The sequence below is a fragment of the Arvicanthis niloticus genome, chromosome 6 (assembly GCF_011762505.2).
Source record: "Arvicanthis niloticus isolate mArvNil1 chromosome 6, mArvNil1.pat.X, whole genome shotgun sequence".
Classification (NCBI taxonomy): domain Eukaryota; kingdom Metazoa; phylum Chordata; class Mammalia; order Rodentia; family Muridae; genus Arvicanthis; species Arvicanthis niloticus.
In genome coordinates this window covers 18,589,415-18,613,326 of record NC_047663.1, presented here as the reverse complement: position 1 = coordinate 18,613,326, position 23,912 = coordinate 18,589,415, and the positions used below count along the sequence as shown (strand labels likewise).

Below are 23,912 nucleotides of genomic sequence, written 5' to 3'. Positions count from 1 at the left end.
TATTCAAGTTTTCCTGATAGGACATGCCTCTTCATGTTTATACTAATTTTATATTTCAGTCTTATCTATTTCCGTTTATGTATGTTTTGCCTGGATTTCTGTGCACAACCCACATGTGTACCTTGGACCTTCATAAGTCAGAAGAGGACACAGAATCTTTTGGAACTGTAGTATGTGGTTAATATGGCTGTGGTGCTGGGAACCAAACCCAGGCCCCTTGGGGGAGCAGCCAGTGCTCTAACTGCTGAGCCCTCACCCCCGGCCCTACGTCCTTGTTTTCCTTATGGGACCTGAACTGCTGATGGAACACTGCAGTGTGAATGCCAGACTAGCACTGTCACTGAGTAACCGCCCCAGCCCCTAGTTGCTTCTAAGTCCTCAACTCTTCTGGAATGAGGTAAGGTATACTAAAACTTCCCTGGAAACTTGCCTGGTTTTGCTCCTTGCACATATATGCAGAACAGGTTCCAGATTCTTCCCAGAGCTATCATCTTTAAGAAAACAGCTATCTAGTAGGTAGTGGCTCCAAGAAACACATGGCAGATTACCTGGGAACCTTAGGAACTGTTCTGAATCAGGTCTGGGATGTCCCGAGAGCCTATACCTTCCTTCACATTCTCCAGCTGCTTCTGAGACAGCTAGCTACCCAGCCTATGGCTCTGAAACGGCGTATATGAATGTTTCTAGCCTAGGAACAAAGGGGTAGTCATGACAAAGGATGCCAAGTGCTTCTTTAAAGTTTTCTAAATAAACCTCAACTTTATTTAGCTGATATGTTCTGAAAACAAGGGATGAAAATATAATCAAAGCTATTAAATCCAACAGGGCAAGCTGGCTTTTGAGAAGAAGCCTAAAATGAAACCTGTAAAACCTACTATTTACTTGGTCCTAGGATTTAGCATTCCTACATGGAGTATACATCTATTTACTTAGTCTTAGATTCCTTCTGGCACCTGTCAAACCCTGTCACTTAAACTACTGCACCAAGGTGTACACATCACCTGGTAGGCTGCAGCTTCCGACAAGCTCCAATAAGAATGCAGCCCTCCTCCACTAGAGGGCGTCCCATTCAGGCTAGGCGCCCTTTCCTCTGCTGGAGACTGTGAGGGACAGTTCACCCAATCAGGTCAGAGTGATCTCACAAGGCACTGAATGGAAATTCGAGGGAAGGGCATCCTAGGCAACCAGCTCAATGCCCCTCGGAGTCCAGATCCTCTGCTTCCATTTCCTGCCCCAGGCAGCGATGCTGATCACCTCACCACAACTTCATTCCAAGGGAGACCTGGCTGTGAAAGCGGGACATCAAGTTCTCTAAAGCCAAGGATTGCTACAGAGGCAGACAGCATAATGTGCTGCAGGGGCTGGGCCTTTGCTGCCCACAGTTTGAGTCCGAATGGCTCAGTTACAGCTCGTACATTTTCCAAAGCATGCTGTCCAGTGGGAACTTCCGGTGCCAGGGGGCAAAGGAATCAGGTCTGTGGAGTATGGACTCTATGGCCAGCCAAGAGCCCATGTCCCTCTGCCTCCCCAAAGTGAGATGTAGGTCTGGAGATGCTGCAGGCCACTGTTTCCACTCTGCAGACTATCAGTTCTTCCTAGAGGGGGCACATTCCTCCTTTCTGGCCAGCTATGGCACATTTAGCCTAAAGGGAAGGAGCAACAGACATTGCATCTGACCAGAACTGAAGCTAGTACCCAGGAAACTCAGGTTTAAAGTTTGTACAGTTGAGAAAGCTCCCCAGAAGGATGCCACAGACGTACCCCAGAGACCAACTGCTACTCAACAGGAGGGGTGAGATGTAACATGTACTGTGAAGAGGGGGACAGCAGAGGACACTTAAGCAAACACCGGAAGTAGGTAGGGCAATCAAAGGAAGGATTAATACTGACCAGATTCCAGTTCTTAGAAATTCTGGCATCTGTTTTTCCTACTAGAAGGCTACTAAATTTAGAACTGCTTGGGTGGGCAGGGCTTGTGACTGATGAACAAATAAATTCACTAGATCATTCTAGTACTTGCAGAGATTAATCACATTAAGTGTGCTCAAAATACATTAACTTTCAAACAAATTCTGCAATACACCAGGTACTAACACAACCTTAATCACGGCTGGGAAAAGTAAAAATGACCTGGTCCCTGAAACAGTCACAAAAACATACTTACCAGGGACATCCCCAGGGTAGCCTATGAGGGCTGGGAAAAATGGAGGCATAGCTGATTGATATATTGCTAATATATTTCAAGGAAGAGATAGTCAAAGAATTTGAGATGGCAGAACTAGATGAATCTGTAACTGACGAGTCACCCTCTGCTCATGGCTACTTTCAAAGTAGCAAAGGCCTACCCATCAAAGCTTGGGTGGTGGTGGCAAGCTACTGTCTGAGCTGAACTGTGAGAGCCACCTGCTGTATTAACTGGAAAACACTGGTGACTCAGGGCTTCAGTGTCCAGACTGAACACTCCCTGGGAACACTGCTAGCTGCACTTCAGGAAGGACAAACACCCAGCAACTGTGGCATGGAAACGCTTGTTATCAGCAGCAGCATTGCTTCCCTGGAGTAGCTGCTTCCAGGAAAGGGTGCCGGTGTTAGCAGTTAGTCACCTACATGTCATGTTTTCTTAGGGGTTGGGGCTGGGCAGTGGCTAGAAGCAAGGATGTGAGAACTGATCTATCCCAGACAGCACAGGGAAAGACCTCTCTTCTCATCTTCTCACTTGTGCTCCAGCCCACCCACCAAGAGCCACAAAAGCTGGTGATGACCAGGAGTGAACAGTGTGGACAGTCTTGTGTGCAAGCCTCACAATGCACACTTTCCAGGGAGAGCATCAGCTGTGTGGACAAACCACAAAACCCAGCCATTCTTCCCCCGAGTGAAAGCCAGAGAACAGGGTCTTGAGCCGCTTCCTAAGCACCACACACCTTGGTGACCCTAAGTCCTACTCCCCAGATGTCACAGGAAACAAAGCAGGTTTGATACTAAGCCACGATTAGTCCTGGGGGAGAGGTGTCTTCACAGTTAAGGCATACATCTCAAAAGGGCCTCCCAGCCCACTTCCTGCTTGCACATGCGCATACAATGGGAAGGCTGTCCAGTGCTGGGTACAGCTGGCTCATGTCAGGTACTGTACCACAAGGAACATGACTGCACAAGTGAGCAGCATCCCACCGATCATGAAGTACTTGTCCTGGAAGGCCCGCTTCTCAATTAGCCTCATCACTGTGTTGGATAAGCCGAGCATGTTGGCAATGTCAAGGATCTTTTTCTGAGTCCCCTGGAGAGAGAAGAAGAGAAAGCAAAGCGGAGGTCAGCCTCATTGCCAAGGGTGGCTAAAGGTCACCACAAGCCAGGGTTTTACTAACAGACACTGTCTTCTTGGTCATGCCCAGAGACGACGAAAGCAATATTCACCAGAAACAGATTCATTCTGCCATGGCCAACTAGATGTTGGCCATGTATGGTCAAAGAGTAAGAAGTCTTTTATACAAATGGTGCTGGAATTGGCTACATAGCATATACATGCATCATACATGTACGTAAGTACAGTTCACGTATCAGTAAAAAAGGGAACCTTGATTCACACTGCATACAAAAATTGGGGCTAGGAGATGTCTCAGTGGGTAGGTATTCTTGCTGTACAGGCATAAGGACTTGAGTCTGGATCCCCAGAATCCATGTAAAATACCAGGTGTAGTTATGCCTGCAAGCCTCACTGCTGTACAGTACTGAGACAGGAAGATTGCTGGGCTTGCTGGCCACCAGTCTAGCCCCAGATTCAGTGATGGGCAATGTCAGAGAGTGATGGAGGACACCTGTGCACACACTCACACGTTATGATATAGATACATGTCTTAGCAATAAAAAGGACCTAATTAGCATATGTAACCAAACATGTCATAACATGAATGAACATTTATAATAGAGGAAGAAGCCACACACAACAGTGTAAATACCATCATATGAAGTTCAATATGTATGTGTGTGTGTGTGTGTGTGTGTGTGTGCACTACATGCATGCAGAAGCCTGAAGAGGTCAGAAGAGGCATTGGATACCCTGGAACTGGAGTTACAGATGGTTAGCCACGATGTGGGTAGTGGGGATCAAACCTGGATCCCCAGAACAGTAGCTCTAATCTGCTGAGAGATCTGCCTCACACACCATTATTTTAAGGATGAGCCATAAAGCAGCTGATCCTGGGGCCAAGGGCCACTCTCATTTTTGGGTACAAGACTGACAGGTGAGTTGCTGGACAGTGGTAAGCAGCAGCAGCTAGTATTAGCAGGTCTTCTCCAGAAAGGTTTACATACAGCTGAGGCCCTGCTGGAACACCTGCTCCCAGCAGGAACTGCCACAATAGAGACCTTCACCGCTGAGCAGTTCTGGAGCTCGCAGCACCCATGCAGCCCCATTTCAGCTTTGCAATTATGTCCCCAGCTGCTGTCGTTTACACACAGTAAATCATCAAATGTGGCAGAGTCGTTTTTGGTAGCACCCTTGCCTTATGAGCTGTGCTAGTGCCCAGCCATGATCTGGCTGGGAGCAGTGCTGCTGTCACGGGCCCAATGACCTGAAATGCTCCATGACTACCAGTTTCCTGAAAGTCTTTTCGATGGTGACACATGACATTACCCAAACACACAAACAGTACCAACTGGGTTCATGCTCAACCATTTTCCTGTGAACGCTTCGGAAATATCTTACATATTCTTAAAAGCTATGTGAAAACCTTTCTCGGCTCCCTAGGTCCAGCAGTCCTTGACAATGACCTGTCACTTTGTAGAGTGACTCTCTAGGGCTTCTACTGAGTGAGTTAAAGTGGGTATTCACAAGGGAGTTTGAAGTGGGAAAGGAAGCAAAGACAGAAATATGGCAAAGGCTTGGGGGGGGGGGGGGTGTACATACATTTAACCCTACAAACTGGGAGGCAGAAGCAGGCAGATCTCTCTATGAGTTCCAAGGTTACCCAGGGATAGAGAGATCCTGCCTCAAAAAAGAAAAAAAAAGGAAGAAAGAAAGAAAGGGGGGGGAGGGAGAAAGGAAGGAAGGAAGGAGAGAGGGAGGGAGGAAGGGAGGAAGGGAGGGAGGAAGGAGCAAAAGAACAGAAAAGGCTTCTTCTATAAACACATAAACACTGCCACGCATCACATCTAAGCCATAGGGCCTGCTCTCTCTCATTGCTTTCTAATTTTTTTAAGTGTATATTCAGCTTCTTATGAAGTAACAAAACTAAGTACAGGGTCAAGACACGTGGCACCCACTGTGCTTAGACAGACGGCCTAACCTTCAGCCTCACATTCATTTTCTGAAAGGAACACCCATTAATAAGCTACTGGGAGATGCCAGGTGAAGGAGATGCAAAGTAACATGGGCAGGAATTCAGAGCCCATGGTCTACCCAGACAAGGATCAGCAAACCAACAAGCCTCATCAAGAAGGATTCTGGGCCAGGAATGGTGGTGCATACGTTAATCTCAATGTCTAGGATGCAGAGGCAGGCAGATCCCTGTGAGTTGAAGGCCAGTCTGATCTATATAGCAAGTTCCAGGCTAACAAATGCCACATAATGAGATACTGTCTCAAACACCGAAGAAAGGAATATTGGGCTGGGGATGTGGCCCACTGCTACAGTGACAGGTTAGCACGTATAAAGCCTTACATTTGGTTCTCTATACTGAAAATAAAAATAAAATGGAGGTCTCAAGTCAAATCTGTCTGCTGCCAGAGGAAACTAGAAAAAGTTTCACGACAGTGAGGAAATGAGAAACGTGCTACAGATCCTGTCTCAGGATCAAAGTACAGAATACTCTGTGGTCATGCCTTCCAAAGCACGAGAGTGAACATTAATTTCAAAAAGTACCTATTTCCAAACTTAAAATCAAAGTAATTGTACCAGTTCTTTCATGTGCCCCTGTTCCTCTCAAATGATCTAGGAAGAACACTCCCTGGCCCAGGCAGGGAGAGATCAAGAGGCATGATGGGCAGAAGGAGGATGCAGAAAAGAGTGACTCAGAAATCACAGGGGTCAGGCTTTACCATGTCAACAGGCTTCCTGCCAAGCCACCTCTGCTAACAGCACATGGATTCCTTGGTGATACCGGGCTTCAGGAAGATGCTAACACTCCATCAACAACCTCAACCATACTAGCTCTGCAGTCGTGCCATATGGATGCCTTTTATAAGTCTTGACTGTCCCTGAGAGCAGAAAAGGGCAGTTCTCTACAAAACAAAAACAAAAACAAAAACAAAACCCAACAACAGTGGGCAGCCAACTGTAGAGCTCTGTGTAGACTCTTTCAGTGGCTATTCTGAAGGAGGAGCACCCTCCTGAGCCATTGGGAATACTGTGACTGTCTGCAGGAGGTGAGCATCAACAGGCCTATCTGTGCCTCTCCCTGGTAAAGACGGTGGGAGCTGCTCAGAAACACACTGGGGTCCTATAGAGCAGACAACTCTGTGATCCAATAAAAACTAAGATAATGGTCACACTTCCAAGTGACTGTTTCTCACAGCCCAGTGGCTGGCAGTACTTTATTCTAGAGGATCACACCCAGATAACAGACAGCCCACACCCCCAGAGCCATCAGGGCTGAAACAGGAAAAGACTGAGGCTGAAACGCCATGACTGACAGCAATCTATGTAAAGTTTCTGAAAACCACTCCTAGGGGTCAGGGTCGTAGCAGTACAAACAAGGCAGGCTTCTCGGAATACCTGTGGCTGTGAGAAGAGAAGCCTGGGACCTCCCTGTGCACTGCACAGCCGAAATCCCAAAGAAAACCACCTTAGAAGAGTGCCATGCCTTTGTTCTTAAAAGAGCAAATCTAAAGAAGCATTTCTCAGTCTGTCATCGGTCCCCTTTATGGCAATCTCAATTTCATGCAGAGTCAGTAGAAGGGCAAAGCCCTAGCTATTAAGAAATGCCACTGTGTTCGTAACAAGCACCGGCAAACTTGCAAGTTCAAGGGCTTGGGCTTACTGTCTGTCACATGGGAGCTGGGGACACAGAAACAATACAAACACCGAGCTAAACTATAGGACAAGGACAAAATAAGAGGCCTTCTATTCTCCAGCAGGGGCCCCACCTTCAAGGTCAGTCTCTGGGCCCTCAGTCCCTCCAGAATACTGTGCCCGCCTCCAATGAGGTCATCCATGCCGTGGTGAATGCTTTGGAGGGAGGAGTTAAACTGCAGTGATTCGTCCATGGGAATGGTGGTGTCAGAGTCCTGTGAAGGAAACGCAGGCACTTGGTTAGCTTGGCTTGTCAGCTCCTGGGCTCTGGCCAAATCTTACTACTCTGCCTTTTTGGCCAAGGTCAAGCCAGAAGAGCTAGAAGGACGAATGCAAGAATCAGAGGCCAACAGAGAAGAAAAAGGAAAGCAAAGGTGTGTGTAAAGGGGCAGGATCTGCTCACACAGCAGAAGAGGCGTCAGACTCATTGCTCTCCAAGGGAGTTCTGCTGTAGTGCTGATTTGTTCATGTCACATTTCCCCACTGAGGAAAACCTGGCCACTCCGTCCAGACTTCATTCATTTCTCCTAAAGGTTTTTTCTGGCTCCTCCCAAAGATAGCTTCTCAAATGTTCCTTTACAGGGGTTCGTGCTCGAGTGCTATTACATGTTTACTTTTGTTCTTTAGCTATTTTATCTATAGCTTGCTTATCCCTTCGATTAGACTGAGACTACAGATCAAAGGGGCAGAGCTTTCTACTGAAGGCCGAAGGGTGTTCGGGATGGAAACACAGTTCTGGGGAGGCAAGAGAAGGTTGCTAAAGAAAGAAAGGGCAGTGGAAAAGAGAGAGTCTACAGCTGAGCAGCAGCTCTCTGAAATGCTTGGGAACTAAGGGCCTCAGATCTCAGGGCTCTGCAGACTCAGGAATGGATGTATCTACGGAGCACTCCTTGGATTCTAGACTTTCTGACTGAAGATGCCCTATCAGTACAGACCAAGCCCTTTCACTTCACAGGCGATTTCTCTAAACTCACTCAGCTTGCTGGGAGCTACTCCTGCTCTCCTCATTTTGCAGATGACGAAGGTGAAGCCCAGAGAGATGGAGTAACTTGTCCACATAGGTAGGATCCCAGGGCTGCGTGCACAGCCAACTCTCAATTTCAACTACACTGTAGACAGCAACACTGAGAGCGAGCCTGGTGGCCCTAACCGCACACAGTCTGGCTGGAGAGAGGACCAAGTTGTCACCAGCAGTGATTGTCTCTCCTTCCTGCTGTCTGATCAGCACACCCTCCTGCCAGGCAGTGCCCCTCCACATCGGAAACCCCGATTCCCACAGGCAGGTGATTAACCATTTGTTCTGCAGCTCAAGTTCAGAACCAGCCTTAGGTGGACATTTTGAATCTTCCTGCTAATACGGAAGCTCCTCAAAGGAAGGAGCCATGTTTAGTAATCTTCTCAAATGTTTACTTGGTACCCTGGTGTTAACTCTAGTGTTTAAGAGAACCAATGACTCTCCTTCTCTGACAAGCACTTACTGAGTGACTTTACACAGAAACCTGCCTTGCCTTCCCAGCTGAAAAGTGAAGGGTGCTAGTCTGCACTCTTTAGAATGGGTGAGGTGACCTGAAGAGGTTTCATTTGGTGAGTCAATGCTTAGGAGCAGCCTGGTGACACACCAAGCTGGCCATCAACAAAGTCATCCTGAGAGGTCATGTCTAGCCTAAAAATGCCTGAGTGTGCCGTATCATGTCATATGCTATCTTTCTCAGTAGCTTACAGCACTGCACTGGTGAGTTGTTGATCACCACAGTCTGCCTGCCCACCTGCTCAAGAAAAAACAACCCGTGAAGCCGCAACCTGATGCACTGGAAGAAACATACTGCAGCAGGGGATGAAGCAACGGTTTAACCATCTGCCAATGGGAATCGGGGCTTCTGTGTTGGAGGGGCACTGCCTGGCAGGAGGTTGTGCCAGTCAAACAGCAGGAAGGAGAGCCCTCACTGCTGGTGATGACTTGGTCCTCTCCGCAGCCCAGTTTGTGTGCAGTGAGAGTCACCAGGCTGGCTCACAGTGCTGCTGTCTACAGTGTGGCTCTACACAGGTGTTAAGCCAGGAATTCTACAGGCAGGTTTAGAAAGTGACAAGATATGAAGCTCCAACCCACCTCGTTTGGTAGAACACACTACGTAAGTCCCTGAAAAGGGCCAGGAGGTTGCACGTGCGGAGAATGAGCCTACTGAGGCTAGAGGACAGGGCAGGGCTCTAAGAGATCAAACACGCAAACCAACAGGCTACTCCAAGACTTAAGTCAAGCAATCCATCTAACACTAAACATCTGTTAACAAATTCCTCCAAATTGCCATTCAAACCAGGGGCAGGCAGACCTGAGGGGTACGGGTATGCACACGTGCACACAAACATATAAACACACACACACACACACACTGCACAGTGGCACAGTGGCAAGTGCCTGGAGGCAGTTTTCTGATGCTGTCCTCTCTCCAGATGGGTTAAGTTCTAATCATCTGTCTCTATCTGATCACAAAAGCATCTGGACCATGTGAACGTCCACCTCTGCAGTGGACTAGTCAAACCAGGTAATTTTCGTCTCTGCCCACTGCTTCAGTTTAACTGCTTCCTCCTCAGGTTTTTGTGTTTGGAGAGAAATCCCCCACTCAGGCATGGTCTTAGTGACAATGCACAAAGTCCCGCATTTCCATTTGGTCTCCTCCTGAGTCAGCCTCAGGCACCCCGCTAATAGGTGACGCCTATTACCAACTGCACTCAGTCTGACCTGTCAGGCACCTGCCAACCCCTAGTGTCTGGCTTACGTTAGTGGTGAAGGTGCGAGACAAAAGCTCGTCTCGCTGTCTCTCCTGCTGTTCCTTGGCTTGGCGCCGGTGCTGAAAGTTCCTGAGGGCAGTCTGCAAGTGCTGGACATCATACTTTAGCTGGTCGACACGGCTGGAGTTAATGGAGACAGAGATTAAATCCTAGGGCAGCTGGCTTTACACTCGCTTCTCCCCACAGGGCCCACCTGCACCTAAACAAAGATGTTGAGTCAAGCAGCAGACTGTTGTTATGGTGGGTACAATCACATACAATTCCAAAAACTTTACTTAAATGTCTGCTGGACTCTGAGTTTTCAGGGAACAAGTGACAGGAAGCAGGCTTGATGACCCCTTCTTGACCTTCCGAGGGTTATACTGTACTCCTGAAAGAAGCCCAAGGGCAGCTCTAAGGTAGAGCAGCCATGAAGTTTCATGAAACTTTTGGGAGTAGGGGTTGGAGTGGTGGTGAGGGTAGCTTTCCTTTGAATTTCACGGTGGAGTATCAAAGATTCAATCAGTACTTCATTATAAGCAGACTGATTGAAGCGATTAGGAGTACAAGTGCATTTCAGCCCCACAGTCGCCAGTGGGAACCTAACAGCAGAGCCAGACTCCCCAGCAGTATTAAACTTTCAGTGACCAGGGGTCTAGTCAGAAAATGCCTATTTCCAAAATTACCTCAAAGAGACAATGGATTATAATCCCCCCGTCCTCCCCCCCCCCCCCCGCATGAAATAAGGGACCATGACCACAGGTCAATATACTGTTAAATTTGGACAGTCTATGGCTTACATAGAACTGTGTGTTTGGGGAAACTTTATCTTCGCAAAGACTTCATTTCTTTAATATGTACCCAGATTTTCAGAATACTCTATAGCTTCCAATGAGGGAAAGGTCTGCCTTATGGGCCTGCAGTATCCAAGCTATGTCAGGGGTCAACACTCACAGTTTGGCATTCTGCCTTTTATTCGGGGGCTCCTTGCTTGACAAAATCTCCAGGCGCTCCAGATGGCCGAATATCTGGTCTATGCTTGCTTGGATTTCATTTTCTACTACTACACAAAAAAAGAGAGGGGGGAAAAAAAGAATAACTGCTGGAAAAAAGATAATGAACTTAAATTAAGAGTGATAAATCATGCCTGGCCATGGTGGCACATATCTTTAATCCCAACACTTGGGAGGCTGAGGCAGGCAGATCTCTATGAGTTCAAGGCCAGCCTGGTCTACAGAGCAAGTTCCAGGACAGCCAGGGCTACAGACTCAGAAAAACCCTGTCTCAACAAACAAACAAAACAAAACAAAACCCCAACAACAACAAAGTAAAAGTGATAGACATGTTTCTATAACACAAACTAAAACATATGTATTCCAAAAGGAGCACAATGTACACAAAGATGAATCAATTCAAGGTCTACTGTGTCTCAAAGCACTGTATCCTTGTATCCATTCATCCTTAAGGCCATACAGACACAGGCACACACAGCTGTTAGCTGCCCTGGTTTTAAAGTAGAAGGCATGTCTGTAGACATAAACTCTCCACCATTAGAAAATAAAATGAATACCGAAAGGCTGCCCATGTAATCCTATTAAGCTAAATTTTCTGATAGATCTATTTGAGATTGCTCTTAGATATGGATTATAAACCCCTAGGAAAAAGGTTTCCTAACTGAAGTCTCCTTATAATAATGAGGCTGAAAGAAAAATAAAAGGCATAAAGGAGCCGGGCAGTGGTGGCACACTCCTTTAATCCCAGCACTTGGGAGGCAGAGGCAGGTGGATTTCTGAGTTCGAGGCCAGCCTGGTCTATAGAGTGAGTTCCAGGACAGCCAGGGCTATACAGAGAAACCCTGTCTCAAAAAACCAAAAAAAAAAAAAAAAACCAAAAAAAAAAAAAAAAAAAAAAAAAAAAAAGGCATAAAGGAAAGGGAAGATTAGTATGGAAATACCCAGAGGCTTTCAGAAAGAATGGGTAGGCTGAGCTGTGTTACAGCCCTCAAAATAGACCACATATCAATCGGAAAGACCCAGGAAAGAACCCACAGAGGTAGAAAATATGATAGTCATTTTCCTTATCCCCTTTGATAAAGCTGTCAAAATGACCTCTTTCCATTTCTAATCAGGCAACAGTGAGATTGCTGGGAAGGCAAACAAAGGCCAGTGAGCAGAAACTAAAGTGCATAGAGCGCGCACCCAGGCGGCTGCCTCCCCCACAAGAAGTGACAGCCCCAGGACCACCCTCCTCTTAGGCCTGCACACCTGCAGCAAACACCACAGTTTAGATTAGAGCACTGTAGGGTGCACAGCTAAGGGAAAGAACAGGCTGGGGAGGAAGCAGAAAGAGGGCTGGCCAGAGCTGGGCAGTGAGGTGACAAGAGCTTCCGAGGGAGGTCTATAAGGCTGGCTAAGTAAGTGGCCTTTGCTTGGAACAAAACCAAAAAACTTTGAACCACAACCCACAGGCTTCACAGAAGAAACTGTGGTGTGGGAACTAAACTAATTAATATTGCTAGTTGTCTGAATAATCCTACTAAGAAGCCAGAGTTCTCAGCTCAGAAGAGATGGCCAGTTCCAGGTCAACATGTCTGAATTTTCAGACTAGGTAATTAGATTAAGACAGATGGAAAAAGAACTTCCATTCCCATAGGGCCATGTCAGGTTGAGTGGAAGGGTAATGGGGGATAAAACTGGTGGGACTCCAAAGGGCACAATCGGGGAAATCTATTGGCCAAAGGGTTTTTCTGTCCATTCTAACAGCAACTCATTCCATGCTGAGTCACTGAGCCCCCGGAGGCAGAATGCAGTCAGGAAACCCAGCCCATTAGCCGTGTCATCGGAGAAAGGACTCCGCTCTCCCTGGTTAATTACTCACAGTGCACAGACTGCTTGTCTGCCCTCTCCAGGCGTCCCATGTGAGACTGGACCTCGTGGACCTGCCTATCAAAGGAAGAGAGGAAATGAGTGAGACAGGAGTAATCACTAGCACCTCAGTCAGGAAAGACAACTTTTTCTAATGCCATCTTACAACTGATCTAAGTTGACAGTGCTACTCAACTGTAAAATTTGTACGTGGCACTTTAGGCCACCCATTTTGGCATCGTTTTGAATATCCTAATGCTAATAATTATATTGCTAGCATTTGGTGAGTGCTTACTGTATCTGAGACACTGCTAAGTCAATAACCCCAAGAGGAAAAGCATTATCACTGCTCTCATTTTATAAATAAAAACTGAAACCCAGAAAGGTCAAGTAAGTTGCTCAAGGCCACACAGCAGGCGATAAACCTCAACCAGTATCCAGCCAATCCCACTCTGTTCTGCGACCCAATGTGCTGAGCTGGTGTGCCTACCAAGAGTCAAAGGGCAAGGGAGATAGAATCCTTGTCCCTGAGAAACAATGTAATTAGGAACTGACAGGCCAGATAGACATGAAAAATCCCTTCGAAGATTTACAAAAAACCCAACACACACACAAGCAGAAACAAACAGAAAATTGAGGGAGGAGTTGTGTACAGTGCAGCCAAGGAGATGGAAAGGCTGCGGCTAAGAAAGTGTAAACTAGAGTTTTGTGGGTGGAAGGAATTGTGTTTGCTTGGTTTTCAAAAGAGATCCCATTTACATAGCCCAGGCTTGACCTGAACTTGTGACGTTCCTGCCTTGGCCCACACAGTGCTAGGATTACAGTTGTGCATGCCATCGTGTAGGATTACAGTTGTGCATGCCATCATGTAGGATTACAGTTGTGCATGCCATCGTGTAGGATTACAGTTGTGCATGCCATCATGTAGGATTACAGTTGTGCATGCCATCATGTAGGATTACAGTTGTGCATGCCATCATGTAGGATTACAGTTGTGCATGCCATCGTGTAGGATTACAGTTGTGCATGCCATCGTGTAGGATTTGAATGCAAGTCTGAGCATCACTTTTAAGAAGGTAGAATGAGGTTTAGTGAAGAAAGGATGGAAGACAATGATCTGCAGAAGGTATGCAAGGCATTTCACATGAGGTAAAAGCAAAATGGACTGCTTGGAAGACAGTCAGGGAGAGAAAGAGCAGGGGGGACCAGGCAGTGGAAGGAACACTTAAGGGCATGGCTCTGAGAGACAGGTATCTCCTGTTTTGTAAACACCTTCCCCTGACAACAGGAGGAGGACTGCCATCTCATTTGGAAATACAACATGTCCCAGACATTAGCCCCAGAGCACTCTCTGGAGACTTTCCAGGCCAAAGTCACCTTCCAAACCCTTCCTAGTGGTTCCCCCATCACTTGTCAGCCCTTGGAATGTTGTCTATGTTGGCCCCAATGGCCTCCCGTGCTTATATAAGGCTTTCTACATAGGGCCTGTGTGAAGGAGGCCTCATCTCCAGCCCTTAAAGGAAAGCTCAACAATCTTCTCTACCGTGAACATTATATACCCTGACCTCAAATTTTACCAGGGCCAGCCAGGTGCCCCAATATCATTTCAGTGCATCTAGCCTTTTCCATAGCTTTCTTGTAAGTGACCAGAGAGCCAATCCACGTGTCTAAGACTTCCTGAATGCTCTAAGGCAAGATCTGTGATCCCAAGAAGCAACCAGAAATCACAACTAGAGTCTGAGACCTGTCAGCTGCTTCAGGAAGGAAATGCAGGGTGCTTTGGAAAGGGTGGGGCAAGGCAGGGCAGGGGGCAGTGGAGGCAATGCAAGGATGCAGATGGAGGTTTCTGATATATGGAACACCAGGATGAGGACAACAGCAGTGGACTGGTGGGTTAATAGGTAGAAAAATTAGAATTCTTATTAGCAGAAGTAGGAAATAGACAACGTGGTGAATTTGCAATGGTGGCTTAAATCAGATCATAAAGCTGATTTCATTCTCTACAAGAAAAGGAACAAAAAAATAAAAAATAAATAGAAGCAGCTAAAACAAGAAAAAAACATAACCAACACAATTCTGAACAAGTATACGAAGCTGAGTCTCATGCCCACTATTAAGGCTTACTGCAATCTAGGCCTGATGATACAGGCCCATCATCCCAGCTATGAGGGAGGTTGAGTTAGGAGGACTGAAAGCTCAAGGCCAACCTAGGCAACTTAGTGAGACTGTCTCACAATAAAAAGTGAAAAGTTGGGGATATAGCTCAGTGACAGAAAACTTGCCTCACATGTGCCAGGACCTAGGTTTAACCCTCAGTGACAACTACAAAGCCATAATAATTATAAATATGACGGTAGTGCAAGGACAAAGACAATCTTACCCTGAACCCAGGAGCAAAGTCAGGGCCCAGAAGCAGCCACATATTTGGGGACTTGGAGACATAAGTCAATTGGAAAAGAGTTAAATAAATTCTGACAGTTTAATTTATCATCTGAATAGAGAAAACACTTCATGGAATCCACCCAACAAAAAAAAAATCAAGAAAGTTCAAGACTAAACATAAAAAACAAAACCTATGAGTTTTCTGAAAAATAAAAAAGGCTCTTTGTGTACGAGCTATCTTTCCTGGATAACTGTAGCTACCACCCCCATCAAAGAAGTCTCCCTTTACAGCAAATGGAAAGCACCACAGAAAACCACAACTGGACACAACAGATCATGCCCTAACGAATACATCTACTTCACAGCCCCTGAATCTATGGCTCAGGGAACATCAAGGAACAGGTAGCAAGCAGAAAGATTACAGGAGCTGGAACACCAGGAAGTTGGCTGTGAAACAGTCTCTCCTAAAAATGGCTGCACAAACAAGACCAGAACAATGGCTGCATCAATGGACCTGTTAACATGGAAGGGGAAATCTGTGCAGGGTCCCACCCTAGACAAAGAACTCCAAGCAACTAATGACTGCTGGAAGAGAGAGCTAGACTCTCCCAGGGGTGAGCCCTCTTACTGACTGCCCAATGCTGAGTGGTAAGCCTTGAAACACATATACACATGCAACAAAACAGACTGGGCAGGTTGTATTTACAGATATTTGTGCATACACATACATACATTTGTACTTAGCAATAATAACCAAAAAGGGGGCATTACTTTGAAAGTGGGTCAGCATGGGAGGGGTTCAAGGGAAGGTAGCTAGGCAGAGCTGGAGGGAGGAAAGCAAAGGGGAAAAATGATGTAATTCTATTTCAATTAAAAATCATATAAAAAGAAGAAGACAACTTTAAAGAGTATGCATAAATAATATTGAGTTAAAGAACCCTCACCCATGCTCACACCCCAAAGAAAAGGACAAGTGACTGTGACTACAATATACAAAACAAACTATACTAAAAGCACCCATCAACAGACAGACAAATACATCTATAGCAGATATTAGGATGGATGTCCAGAATATATATGTAAAGACACCTGCAAACCAAAAGGAAAAGTTTAACAAAGCAATTTTAGAAACAGCCAAAGGGCAAATGACATAAAAGGAAACACAGAGTAAATAAATAAATAAAGACTGATTGACGTCAATGGTAACTCAGAAAACCACATGTTAAAATCAGTGAGATCACATTCTCCCATCAGGAACCTGGGATATAGACACAAGTAGGAAAACCATACATGACAGTCTCAGACCTGCCTGGCAGGATTATACATTGGTGAAATACTTCAAGAGCTTTCTGACAATACCTGTTAACATCACCACACACACTATGACCCAGCATCACACTTTTAGCAATAAGTTTTACAGAGATTCTGGTTACTATCAAAGACTTGCAATAGATGTTCACCAAAGCATTTCTGTACAGGTCTATAACCCAAGCTATATATCTATAGTAAAAACTTGTAAGTGTGTAGCAGACCAGTTATGTGGTGGAAATTGATCAGACTTAAAGCTATGGTCTTTCTTTTATTCCACAAATTCTGACATTTTACTTCCCCTTTCATGTGTCAAATGTTGCCCTTATGTTAAAAATGTTACATGACAAAAGACACATGCATGCATGCATGTATACATACATACATACATACATACATACATACATACATATTTTGAGACAAGGTCTCTCTATTATGTAGCTCTGGCTGTCCTAGAACTCTCTATATAGACCAGGCTGGCCTCAAACTCAGAGAGACCCATCTGCCTCTCTGCCTCCCAAGTGCTGGGATTAAAGGCATGGATCAATCACCATGCTCTTGCAACACAGTTCTTTCTGAAATATCTAAAACAAATTCTTCAATGTTCCTTGTATTTCAAATAAAGGACCATGGATCTAGTCAGTGAGAGACATATGCAAATAACACTATGTTAATAATATAATAACTACTGAAGTGTTCATCAAGAAAGTAATTCATTAATTACTTTCAGTAATTCATTATATTAAATAAAAGCTAGTACGGTCAGCAAGATAGCTCAGTGGGTGACAGCGCATACTGCCAAGCCTGACAAGCTGAGTTTGATCACCAGAACTTACGGTGGAAGAAAATAACCAATTCCTGCAAGTTGCCCTCTGATCTTCACAACAGATCTGTTCTGGCTCACCTACACACACACACACACACACACTCTACATTAAAATGTTAATAAAAGCTTGATCTAGTCATATAAGTATGGACATTACGTTTTTAAGAAAAAATGATATTAAACAAAAAAGGAAAAACCTAGTACATTAAGTATTTGATTTGGGTAACTAAAAACCACACAAAACAAGTAGCATACATTGAAAATCACTGACAAGGAGGGTGACTAGCTCTGGGGATTAGAACAGATATAGGTGCTTTTGATTCAGCTTGTTTATAAAATCAAAAATATGAAGCACATATATTAATATGAATCCTAATATTGGGTGAAATTACTCATTATATGTTTGCGATATTTCATAAATAAAATAACTAATAATAATAGGTTTTTCCAGATGGTAATATAATGGTTAAGTAATAAAACTCATTACTTAAGTTATTCATTCATCTATACATTCAACAAACAAACAGACTACATAATCACAATAGTCCATGGGAAAGCGGAAAATGAAACCTCAGGTCATCTACAGTGGGAAAGGACACATTGAGGATTATAACTGTAAATCTTGGCTGGTTTTTAAAGATGTTGGTTTCTTCCATGGTATCTATGATAAATGGAGCCTGAAGACAGTACAGACTGAGATTTGTGACAGGTTAAACAAGACACCACAGGATGCTCTTCAGATACCTGAAATAGACATAAGAAATAGAAAAGGGCTGGGTGGTGGTGGTACACGCCTTTAATCCCAGCACTTGGGAGGCAGAGGCAGGCGGATTTCTGAGTTTGAGGCCAGCCTGGTCTACAGAGTGAGTTCCAGGACAGCCAGGGCTACACAGAGAAACCCTGTCTCGAAAAACCAAAAAAAAAAAAAAAAAAAAGAAAGAAAGAAAGAAAGAAAGAAAAAAAAAAAGAAATAGAAAAGGGTTTGCCACCTACTTTTGCTTAAGGGAGTCCCCAAAGCAAAAGGCACAAGTTCCAAGATGCCACATTTCAGTTTTACAAATTACAAATCATACAATTAAGAGCTGTCTAAGAAGAAGAAGGAGGAAGAGGGAGAGGAAGAGGAGGAAGAGGAGCTGTAAATGAATTAGAAAATACATAATCAATAAAGGAAGTCCAGTCTCTACACTCCATTCTATGAAATGACAGCAAACAGCATGGCAATCGTGAAAGGCATGGAGGAAGCTACTAACTTAACACTTGGAGAGTCTGTTTCCATTCAACTAGGATCCAGACACCATCTACACAGCCAAGTGCTAGGTAATCCCCAAACACAACTTGGTGGTGTAGGCAATGAGAGAAAAAGAAGTCTCAGACTTGTCTAGCACGGAGTCCATCATGAGCTTGGGTGATAATATAGCTAAGCAGAGAGCTAGTACATGTTAAGCAAGAGACAATGCTGTTGTTTTTAAAGCTTTCCATATGTTGTAGCAAGAATATTACATGAAACTGGTCTTTAAAGAAGTCAGTGAGTCTGTTGGCCCCAGTAGGGCCCTGTCTATAATCCTAGAAGAGGGATCTTGAATTTGAGAACAGCCTGGACAACACCTAAATGAAAAAAAAGTCATAAACCTACCCGCTCACCTCCACCACAGTCAGTCTGCGGCTCACGACCTCTGTCTACCATGAACAAGAAACAGGGTCTGGGAGTTAAAGGATCTCAGTTGCAAATTGAGAGCAACTACAAAAATCTGACAGACACTTAGCAAGTCACTTAACTCCTTGGTGCTTCCTTGTCTCAACCCTCTAACTGAGCTGCTATGGTAACAATTATTTGAGAGATTGCAGAACCCAGTGTGATACGAAGATGCTATGTAACATAAACAGCAGTAAGTTCAACTGCTGCTGCTTTTCAAATATGAGAGTGGTGTGCATACCTCTAATTCCAACAACTCAAGAGACGGAGGCAGGTGGATCTCTATGAGTTCCAGGTCAGCTAGGGCTACACAGTGAGACTATATCTCAAACAGACAAATGGATGGATGATGAAGACAGAAAGGAAGGAAGGAAGAAAGGATGGATGGATGGATGGATGGATGGATGGATGGATAGAAAGAGAGGGAAGGGAAGAGAGGAAGGAGGGAAGGAGTGGGTACAGTGGTGCTTGCCTGTCATAGTAGAACATGGGACAAAGAAGCAGGTGGACTGTAAATTCAAGGCCAGTCTAAGCCACGCTAACCTCAGCTATATAATAAAATCCTGTCTTGGATATACACATACATGCTCATAAGCATACATGTACACACACACACACACACACTTGGATATACACATACATGCTCATAAGCATACATGTACACACACACACACACTTGCATTTTTACATCTTCCACTCTACCTCTGTAGCTAGTCATTACCTCATAAGGCAAGTTGACAAACTGATGTTGAGATCATAGTTCTTCAAACTAACTACTGATTAAAACCACCAGAAAAGCCTGCTCACTATAGAGCTGTTTGTATCTGAGGCCTACTTAACCCAAACTATCTAGAGATGAGATTCAGAATGGCAGGCTAGACAACACAAGGGACAAATGTATCTTCATGAACATGAGTATCCCCAAAATGGTAGCCTATTAGCTCCTCTTTAAAGCCCATCCTAGTAGGATACTGCTAGTGTAAAATGTCCTGTTTTTCATTTTTTTTTCAATCATTCAGTGCTCAGGATTTTTTCAGTTTTATGACTTTAAATAATTGATTTAATGTCAATGTACCTTCACAGTAAGAGATAATCACAGATTCGGTTCAAAGTTCTAGTGAGTTCTGACGCTGTTTTTGTCAATTCAGCAACTAACAGATTAACCCAGTGCACTACTAGGTCCATGTACCTCACTATGTAAAGAATTTTCTGCTTCATTCCTTATCCATATGACACACGGGGTAGTTTTTTTAAATATCTCTTCCTACATTTTTTATATAATATGCAAATTATCATTACAATGTAGTTTATTTTCCTCCACCCAAACGAAACACTTTTTTGACAAAGTAAAAAGAGAATAGCCACCATCTTATTTCCATTCTTTTTGTTATGAGTTATTGGGAAGGCAGGACGATTAGTTTATGTCATTTTTCAGGCCCAAGGAGTAAGATTTTTTTTCAGTGCTGTCATAGATCAATAGAAAGTTCTTAAACTAGCATAGTTATGGTCCCTCATCGTGTCCAGCCACATAACACAGCAAGTACCCAAAACACAGGACAATATGAAAAAAAGGACCCACCAAGGAAACTTAATTTAGTTATGAGAAGCTAAGACTCAATTTTAATTCCCTTAAAGCTAACTTGTAATCCGATATGACTAACAATAATAGTCACTATTTACCTGCACCAGTCTCTGTATCACAAAAATATGTTCTTTAATATCCAATCAAGTACACACTTTTATCGTACGGCCCCTGACACTCCCACTAAGCAGTGAATTCATGGACACAAGCCTCATCAACAGTTCCTCTGTTCCCTAAGCTCTACCAATCCGGAAGACTGAGCTGGCAGGTGCTGGACAAAGTATTACAACCTAAGGGTGCTACTTTTCCTTCCCAATAGGCAGTCACGGCTTGCGGCAGGAGCTACCCGGCCCAAGCCTTCGCGTTCAGGCCGGATCCCTCCCGGATAAGAGAGCATCCCGCTGGGCCTAAGAGGTGCGGAGCAGCCTGAACGGAAACGTTCGGCCTCCACAGTGGCAGTCCCCAGGGCCCCGAGCCCCAGGAGCCGCAGCCCGGGCCGAGCCCAGCCCGCTCCCCGACGCAGCCCTCACTTGTTCGTTTGTTGGTATAGTGGCTCCATGACGCCGGCCTAGCCGGCCTGCGGCTTTCTCGGAACACGTCCTCACAACCCCCACTTCCTGCTTCCGGTCTTAGGACCCGCCCTTCTGAGTAGGGCGCCCGCGAGTGTGCCTGTCCCGTGGTGGTTATGAGGTCGGAGAAGGGGTTGCGAGAAAGAAAAGCAGGACGCGAGGGATGGGTGTGGCTCTGGGCTTGGCCTCGCGGAGAGCGGCTGGGGAGGTTTTTGCCAAAGTCCAGCTTCAGGATTGAATCAGGTATCGGAGAGGACGGTCGCGAGGTAATGACGTCAGAGCCTCAGCGACTCTCTCTTCGCCCCGCGTTCCGGCTAGGCTTCTTGAAGTGTGTAATTACAGATCTGGGGCTCTCGCTCTTCACGACGGATGCTTTTCCTGTCTCGAACTTGCCCGCCCACTAGTCTCCCCATCTCCTGTTCATTTCCAGTAAACCCACAGTAAGTGAGTGGTTAGCATGTGTCCTGTGTGACGTGGAACAACCAAAATTGTCATGTACTTCAAGAGTTTGGACTAGGAAAGGAAATATGATCTGTATACAAATAAACACTCCAAAAGGCAGAAAATCCAAATAAATATAAAGATAATGAACTGGGCTGGGGTTGTCAATAGGAAATTTTGTAACGACATGAAGGGCGGGTGACATTTGGATCAGGACTTGGAAAGGTTCAAACACTTGTCTTCACCCAGACCCATCTCATTTCCATCCATCTAGGCTCTTATCTACAGTTCCTCCCAAGGGAGGAGTTGTTCCTCTTCCTTTGGTGAGTTGAAGCTTGGATTTTCCTGTATCCTGCATCCCTCCCAGTTTTGTGTCCCAAGAGACTGCCCGCCCATATTCATTCTTTCCCTAACATTAAATTTCCCAGTTCCTCTCACATTTATTGAACATCTATTATGCACCATGCGCAGACATGTGGAATAGGAACCCAAGTAAAACACATTCCTGATGTTTCTCTTCCCACTGTCTGTTACTTTGAAGCTGAGTTAGCAATCAACATTTAGGCTATGACTGATCTAAGGACTATTTCCCTGGATAGGAGCAATAGGGGTTCATGGATCAAGAAAGCATGGGTATAGGGCCTTCAAGAACCAGTAGAAGGTTTGTGGGAAGGGCAAAGTTCAGCTATGGTTGAATGGACAGTGTGAATGGGGGGGGGGGGGCTTGGGGTGTAGATAAAGGCTATTTTCTTAGTTTTTTAGTACTTTGCTGGTGAGGGATGCACAGGAAGTTATGTATATGTGTGCTTGTGTGTATCTCAGTAGGATTGTCTCTAGCTTGTGTAAGGTCCCAGATAAATCTTTGCAGACCTTGCTGTATAGGCGCTTTGTTTTAAATTGTATTACAGAATGTATGGGGAATAGGAAGAATAAGGAAAAAAGTGCCAGTCCTCCTCCTCTTCCTCCTCCTCTTTATTCTTTTTATTCCTCCCTCCTCTTCCTCTCCTCCTCCTCTTCCTCCTCTTCTTTTTCTGCTCTGCTGAGGTGCAGTGAGTAGCTGCCTCCATCCCCAGCACAATGAAACTGCCTGCCACCATGACTTTGCTGCCAGAGTGGATGGTATTCATTTTTGTAATATTCATTTTTGTAATAAATACAGCAGAGATTTGTTTTATGCTGTGCACTGTCTCTCTTTGGGCCCAGTAACTATACCTGTCCTTGTCCTTTATTTTTGAATGTGCTATTGCTGGCCACCATGAGAAAAAAAATAAGAGAACAAAGCTTTTATTATTTATAATGCCATGGGTCTTCAGGGCCTAAATGCATTGGTCCCGGTAGCTTTTCCTGCCTTTCCAGTTCCTTGTGCCATTTGCTAGTGCTGACTGCATTGGCACACAGGATGCTGTACATCCTTCCCTCTACTGGTAATTACTGACTCAATTCGTTACTGTGCTTTGCTAGTGAAGGTACACATTGCAGATATCACCTGAACTGTGTACTGTGTCTGCTAGTTGGTTCTCTCCTCGCTGTGACTCATGCCTGAGGAGAAGCTACTTAGGAGAGGAAGAGTTTACTTTGGCTCACAGTGTGAGAAGATACCATCCACCCTGGCAGCAAAGTCATGGTGGCAGACAGCTTCATGGTGCTGGGACTGTAGGCAGCTATTTACTGCATCTCAGCAGAAAACAGAAGGAAGAGGCTGGTACCCCATTGGCTTTCTCCTTTTTTGTCTTATTTAGTCAGGGATATAACACATGGGATGATGACACTCATATTCACAGTGAGTATTCTCCCTTCAGTCAGCCCTTTCTGGAAATAACCTCTCAGACACACCCGAAGGTACGTCCTCGGTGTTTGCTTTTTCTTATGTGTCTGTGTGTGACTATGTGCTCTTGAGTGCAGATGGAGTTACTGATATGGGTGCTGGGAACTGAACTCAGGTCCTCTGGATAAGCAGTGAATGGTATTAACTGCTAAAACATCTCTCCAACCCTCCTGGGTGTTTGTCCAAGTTGACAGTCTAAAATTTGCCACAGCAAACATTCACAGAAAACATGAAAGAAATTGAGTTAGGGATTTTGTAGGCTTAGTGTACAGCAGTATAGCATCTCCTGCATTCCTAGAATGTGATTTTTTCCCCCAGTGTTTACTGCACCCTGGCTTTCACACACTGAAACCAGTTGGTAGAGGCAGGTGGAGGATTAGGATAGGGTGGCTCTGGAATAGAAGTCCTGTTCATGAAAGGAAAATCTGGCTCTTAGCTGACAGCTTGAGACTGACCTGGTAGCTCATGAAGTCATCACATTGCTCCTAGGTAACAAAGGAGGACTGTGAAAGCCAGTTGGCCTTAGAAAGTAATAATATCAAATGGAGATAGTCATGCCCACTGCTGGGGACTGCCAGCATGTGGCATAAAGCTGTAGAGGCCCTTTGGAGCCTCTGCCCAAATCTCTATCCCATGACACTAAGGGATGC

At 45.0% G+C, this 23,912-nt stretch overlaps 1 protein-coding gene across 2 annotated transcripts; it reads right to left on the bottom strand.

Moving 5' to 3' along the window:
* Positions 1–729: 729 nt before the first annotated feature.
* Gosr2 (golgi SNAP receptor complex member 2) lies at positions 730–21,427 on the bottom strand. Of its 2 annotated transcripts, XM_034506631.2 has the most exons (6): positions 20,958–21,427; positions 12,650–12,714; positions 10,727–10,835; positions 9,781–9,913; positions 7,081–7,221; positions 730–3,274 (listed from the first exon to the last, which is right to left on the bottom strand). In XM_034506631.2, exons 1-6 carry the CDS (start codon positions 20,984–20,986, stop codon positions 3,113–3,115), a joined length of 639 nt encoding a protein of 212 aa, XP_034362522.1. In that variant the 5' UTR covers positions 20,987–21,427; the 3' UTR covers positions 730–3,112. The 2 variants fall into 2 exon arrangements, with proteins under 2 accessions (XP_034362522.1, XP_076791777.1); XM_076935662.1 differs by lacking the exon at positions 7,081–7,221 and having other exon boundaries at positions 20,958–21,118.
* Between the last annotated feature and the right edge of the window lie 2,485 nt (positions 21,428–23,912).